The sequence below is a fragment of the Eucyclogobius newberryi genome, unplaced genomic scaffold (assembly GCF_026437365.1).
Source record: "Eucyclogobius newberryi isolate DKJ021-1_F unplaced genomic scaffold, fEucNew1.0.hap1 SCAF_5, whole genome shotgun sequence".
Taxonomy (NCBI): Eukaryota; Metazoa; Chordata; class Actinopteri; order Gobiiformes; family Gobiidae; genus Eucyclogobius; species Eucyclogobius newberryi.
The window spans coordinates 5,633,023-5,638,590 of NW_027316167.1; the positions used below are offsets into that span (position 1 = coordinate 5,633,023).

The window sequence follows — 5,568 nt, forward strand, 5'->3', positions numbered from 1 at the left end:
TCTAATTAAGGGCATCCTAATTAACTAAAGATCCTGTGGGCACGATTATAGCAAGAAATCAATAATACTCCAAGTCCAGACTATGCTGGAAAAAAGGAAATTAATTTCAAAAGTTCATTAAATGTAATATAAATAGGTGAATATAAAAAATATTGTATTTGATTTGATTCAGTAAATAAGTGTACGTCATCAATGTGCGACGCAGCCGAACGCGGAAGCGGAGCTTTGTTTGCGGAGAGCAACAATCAAATGTGGCGCCGTGTTTTGCATTAATCATTTGCGTTTTCAACAAGGAAACGATGAGTTGGAGTTTGTTCCGTGTTCACAGGATTTTACACTGCGGAAGTGAAGAAGTGAAACGTGTGAGGTGCAGCTCCAGGGTTAGCCGTTAGTCGTTAGCATCGTGCACCTGTCTCCTCCACACACTTTCTGCTACAACATGCTCTGGGTCGGTAAATAGCACCGCGGCCCCCGTCCTGCGCACACCGGGGCTCATCACCACTACACCGAGGCCCGATGCCCGAGCAGGGTCCCAGGATGAACGGCTTTTCCCTGGGCGAGCTGTGCTGGCTCTTCTGCTGCCCGCCCTGTCCCAGCCGCATCGCCGCTAAGCTGGCCTTCCTCCCTCCGGAGCCCACCTACTCCCTGCACACGGAGGCCAGTGGGACCACCGGGACCACCAGCCTGCGGCTCACGGAGCGGGCGGACTGGCAGTACTCTCAGCGGGAGCTGGATGCGGTGGAGGTGCTGAGCACCCGGAGCTCCCGGGGGAACCGCATCTGCTGCATGTTCGTGCGCTGCGCGCCCAACAGTCGCTACACGCTGCTCTTCTCTCATGGCAACGCCGTGGACCTGGGGCAGATGTGCAGCTTTTATATCGGACTTGGCTCCAGGATCAACTGCAACGTCTTCTCTTATGACTATGCGGGCTACGGGGCGAGCAGCGGCCGGCCGTCCGAGAAGAACCTGTACGCGGACATCGAGGCCGCCTGGCAGGTGCTGCGGAACAAGTGAGTATCATGTATTTGATTGAGTACTCGTGTATTTTACTGAGTACTCGTGTATTTAGAGCCATGTCACTTCTGCAGCCTCAGCATGGCCTCCACAGCTCCAGATCTACACATGGCTCTGGACTCTATCTCACACGGGGCCAGTTTAATTGCACCCATAGAACTCTCTGAACCCACTTTGGACCTGCTGCTTGAATCATCCCCTAAATTCCCTCATGTGTGTGTCATTTATGGAAACCGCATAAAAGAGTGCCATGCAGGAAAACTGTGCTAAACCCTGTCTATGTATGAGCTAATACTGCTCCATCAGCCTGCAGGAGCCTGCAGGAGCCTGCAGGAGCCTGCGAGAACCTGCAGGAGCCTGCAGGAGCCTGCGAGAACCTGCAGGAGCCTGCAGGAGCCTGCAGGAGCCTGCGAGAACCTGCAGGAGCCTGCAGGAGCCTGCAGGAGCCTGCAGGAGCCTGCAAGAGCCTGCAGGAGCCTGCGAGAACCTGCAGGAGCCTGCAGGAGCCTGCAGGAGCCTGCAGGAGCCTGCGAGAACCTGCAGGAGCCTGCAGGAGCCTGCAGGAGCCTGCAGGAGCCTGCGAGAACCTGCAGGAGCCTGCAGGAGCCTGCGAGAACCTGCAGAAGCCTGCGAGAACCTGCAGGAGCCTGCAGGAGCCCGCGGGAGGTGAATACAGGCCCAGTTCTGCTGAGACAGAGGTTCTCTGGAACGACAGACTCGACTGACAGACTTTTGCTCCTTTACCAGCCATAAAACCATGAAACAAAGTGGAATGTCCTGAATAAAACTGACCACAGCTTAAACCTCTTGAGTTTGAGACGTACTGAACTTTTGAGCCGATAATTTCTTCATGAGCACAGTATAGATGTCCTTTGTCCTTGCCACAGGTGAGTGCTGTATCGATGAGTCTGTCTCCTGTCCCGCCCGCGAGCCGCACGGGACATTTGAGCTCGATCCATTTTTAATTTGTTTTTGGAAAGATCATTAAAAATCTACACAATTTGAATGCGTCTGTGAAAGCTCATGTTTGTGTCTTTAAACAGACTTTAGTCATTGATAATTGTTTTATAAGAGCAGGAGATAAGGCCAGTATCAGCTCCACTGGACACTGTGTGAGACATGTCCTCCTCGTGTGAGACATGAGGAAACATGTCCTCCTCGTGTGAGACATGAGGAAACATGTCCTTCTCGTGTGAGACATGAGGAAACATGTCCTCCTCGTGTGAGACATGAGGAAACATGGCCTCCTCGTGTGAGACATGTGGAGGACATGGCCTCCTCGTGTGAGACATGAGGAAACATGGCCTCCTCGTGTGAGACATGTGGAGGACATGTCCTCCTCGTGTGAGGAGGCCCTGTCGCCTGCGCCTCTCTCGTCATTAGCCTCTCGCGCCGTAAGATTTCTTAATAAAAATTACCCCGTCCTTGCACTCAAATGCCCGTCCACATTTCAAAATACCCCGTCCAAAATACGGGAAGAAGGCCAGCGATCTAAAAGCCTGCTGGGTATAGCCTCATCTGTGTGGTCACTGAAATGCCCTTGACCTGCACATTCTGAGGCATTATAACGCATTTACTATAATGCCAAACTCTTTGTTTATTAAGAAGAATGGTTATTAACGCTTATACTAGTGCTTATTGATCAACTTTATCCTATTTTGACCTCGTCTTCATCAATATCTGTTCAAACGAGGATCGATGAGTGTCTCTGTCCTCGTGTAATGTCTCCGGGTGAATCTGACCCCAGTGCCCTCTGCCCCGCAGGTACAGCGTGGCTCCGGAGAACATCATCCTGTACGGGCAGAGCATCGGCACCGTGCCCACCGTGGACCTGGCTGCGCGTTACGAGTGCGCCGCCGTGATACTGCACTCGCCGCTCATGTCCGGCCTCCGGGTGGCGTTCCCCGACACGCGCAAGACCTACTGCTTTGACGCCTTCCCCAGGTACCAGCTCGCCACTGCGGCCCCGCCCTAATCACACAGCCACACAATCATTACATAAGTGTTTAAGTCTTTGACCCTCTGTGGTGTGTGCGGTGCCACGCTGACCCTCTGTGGTATGTGCGGTGCCACGCTGACCCTCTGTGGTATGTGCGGTGCCACGCTGACCCTCTGTGGTGTGTGCGGTGCCACGCTGACCCTCTGTGGTATGTGCGGTGCCACGCTGACCCTCTGTGGTGTGTGCGGTGCCACGCTGACCCTCTGTGGTATGTGCGGTGCCACGCTGACCCTCTGTGGTGTGTGCGGTGCCACGCTGACCCTCTGTGGTGTGTGCGGTGCCAAGCTGACCCTCTGTGGTGTGTGCGGTGCCACGCTGACCCTCTGTGGTGTGTGCGGTGCCACGCTGACCCTCTGTGGTGTGTGCGGTGCCACGCTGACCCTCTGTGGTGTGTGCGGTGCCACGCTGACCCTCTGTGGTGTGTGCGGTGCCACGCTGACCCTCTGTGGTGTGTGCGGTGCCACGCTGACCCTCTGTGGTGTGTGCGGTGCCACGCTGACCCTCTGTGGTATGTGCGGTGCCACGCTGACCCTCTGTGGTATGTGCGGTGCCAAGCTGACCCTCTGTGGTGTGTTCGGTGCCACGCTGACCCTCTGTGGTGTGTGCGGTGCCACGCTGACCCTCTGTGGTATGTGCGGTGCCACGCTGACCCTCTGTGGTGTGTGCGGTGCCACGCTGACCCTCTGTGGTGTGTGCGGTGCCACGCTGACCCTCTGTGGTGTGTGCGGTGCCACGCTGACCCTCTGTGGTGTGTTCGGTGCCACGCTGACCCTCTGTGGTGTGTGCGGTGCCACGCTGACCCTCTGTGGTGTGTTCGGTGCCACGCTGACCCTCTGTGGTGTGTGCGGTGCCACGCTGACCCTCTGGTGTGTGCGGTGCCACGCTGACCCTCTGTGGTGTGTGCGGTGCCACGCTGACGCCCTGTGGTGTGTTCGGTGCCACGCTGACCCTCTGTGGTGTGTGCGGTGCCACGCTGACCCTCTGTGGTGTGTGCGGTGCCACGCTGACCCTCTGTGGTGTGTTCGGTGCCACGCTGACCCTCTGTGGTGTGTGCGGTGCCACGCTGACCCTCTGTGGTGTGTGCGGTGCCACGCTGACCCTCTGTGGTGTGTTCGGTGCTACGCTGACCCTCTGTGGTGTGTTCGGTGCCACGCTGACCCTCTGTGGTGTGTGCGGTGCCACGCTGACCCTCTGTGGTGTGTGCGGTGCCACGCTGACCCTCTGTGGTGTGTTCGGTGCCACGCTGACCCTCTGTGGTGTGTGCGGTGCCACGCTGACCCTCTGTGGTGTGTTCGGTGCCACGCTGACCCTCTGTGGTGTGTGCGGTGCCACGCTGACCCTCTGTGGTGTGTGCGGTGCCACGCTGACCCTCTGTGGTGTGTGCGGTGCCACGCTGACGCCCTGTGGTGTGTTCGGTGCCACGCTGACCCTCTGTGGTGTGTGCGGTGCCACGCTGACCCTCTGTGGTGTGTTCGGTGCCACGCTGACCCTCTGTGGTGTGTGCGGTGCCACGCTGACCCTCTGTGGTGTGTGCGGTGCCACGCTGACCCTCTGTGGTGTGTTCGGTGCCACGCTGACCCTCTGTGGTGTGTTCGGTGCCACGCTGACCCTCTGTGGTGTGTGCGGTGCCACGCTGACCCTCTGTGGTGTGTGCGGTGCCACGCTGACCCTCTGTGGTGTGTTCGGTGCCACGCTGACCCTCTGTGGTGTATGCGGTGCCACGCTGACCCTCTGTGCCCGACTTGCCTCTTCTGACCGTCCTTCGTGTGTGTCCTTGTCTCTTGGCAGCATCGACAAAGTGTCCAAGGTGGCGTCCCCGGTGCTGGTCATCCACGGGACGGAGGACGAGGTCATCGACTTCTCCCACGGGCTGGCCATGTACGAGCGGTGCCCGCGCGCCGTGGAGCCACTGTGGGTGGAGGGCGCGGGCCACAACGACATTGAACTCTACGCCCAGTACCTGGAGCGGCTAAAGCGCTTCATCTCCTTCGAGCTGTCCGCCTCCTGATGGTGACCGTCAGAGCGCCCCGGGACAGCGGGACGTATGCCTGGGTCATAGTGCTGCTGCTAAACTCCCCTGTCCCGCCCCTCCTGTCCCGCCCCTCCTGTCCCGCCCCTCCTGTCCCGCCCTTCCTGTCCCGTCCCGCCTGTCCCGCCCCTGCGTTCTCTGCCCCTGTGTTCTCCCGTCTCCTGTCCCGCCCCTGCGTTCTCCCGTCTCCTGTCCCGCCCCTGCGTTCTCCCGTCTCCTGTCCCGCCCCTGCGTTCTCCCGTCTCCTGTCCCGCCCCTGCGTTCTCCCGTCTCCTGTCCCGCCCCTGCGTTCTCCCGCCCCTGCGTTCTCCCGTCTCCTGTCCCGCCCCTGCATTCTCCCGCTCCTGTCCCGCCCCTGCATTCTCCCGTCTCCTGTCCCACCCCTGCATTCTCCCCTCCTGTCCCTCTGAGGCGGGATGAGGTGCAAGTGCTACAGTTTTATAATGGTCCTCCATTTTCAAAGGTCCTGATTGGTTGTCCGTTCTGCCAGTTGCACTCCATTGTTGTTGTTGTTGTTGTTATTTTT

At 58.3% G+C, this 5,568-nt stretch overlaps 1 protein-coding gene across 1 annotated transcript; it reads left to right on the forward strand.

The window, feature by feature from the left end:
• Window positions 1–220: 220 nt before the first annotated feature.
• On the forward strand, window positions 221–5,075 carry abhd17c (abhydrolase domain containing 17C, depalmitoylase). The gene is made up of 3 exons (XM_072464933.1): window positions 221–1,010; window positions 2,779–2,958; window positions 4,802–5,075. The coding sequence occupies exons 1-3, from the start codon at window positions 517–519 to the stop codon at window positions 5,019–5,021; spliced, it is 894 nt and encodes a 297-aa protein (XP_072321034.1). The 5' UTR covers window positions 221–516; the 3' UTR covers window positions 5,022–5,075.
• The last annotated feature ends 493 nt before the right edge of the window (window positions 5,076–5,568 follow it).

Bases quoted from the DNA above. Each gene is read 5' to 3' on its own strand.
- abhd17c (XM_072464933.1), top strand. From the start codon at position 517: ATGCCCGAGCAGGGTCCCAGGATGAACGGCTTTTCCCTGGGCGAGCTG. The intron at 1,011-2,778 runs GTGAGTATCATG...TCTGCCCCGCAG, and splicing joins TGGCAGGTGCTGCGGAACAA to GTACAGCGTGGCTCCGGAGA. The intron at 2,959-4,801 runs GTACCAGCTCGC...GTCTCTTGGCAG, and splicing joins TGCTTTGACGCCTTCCCCAG to CATCGACAAAGTGTCCAAGG.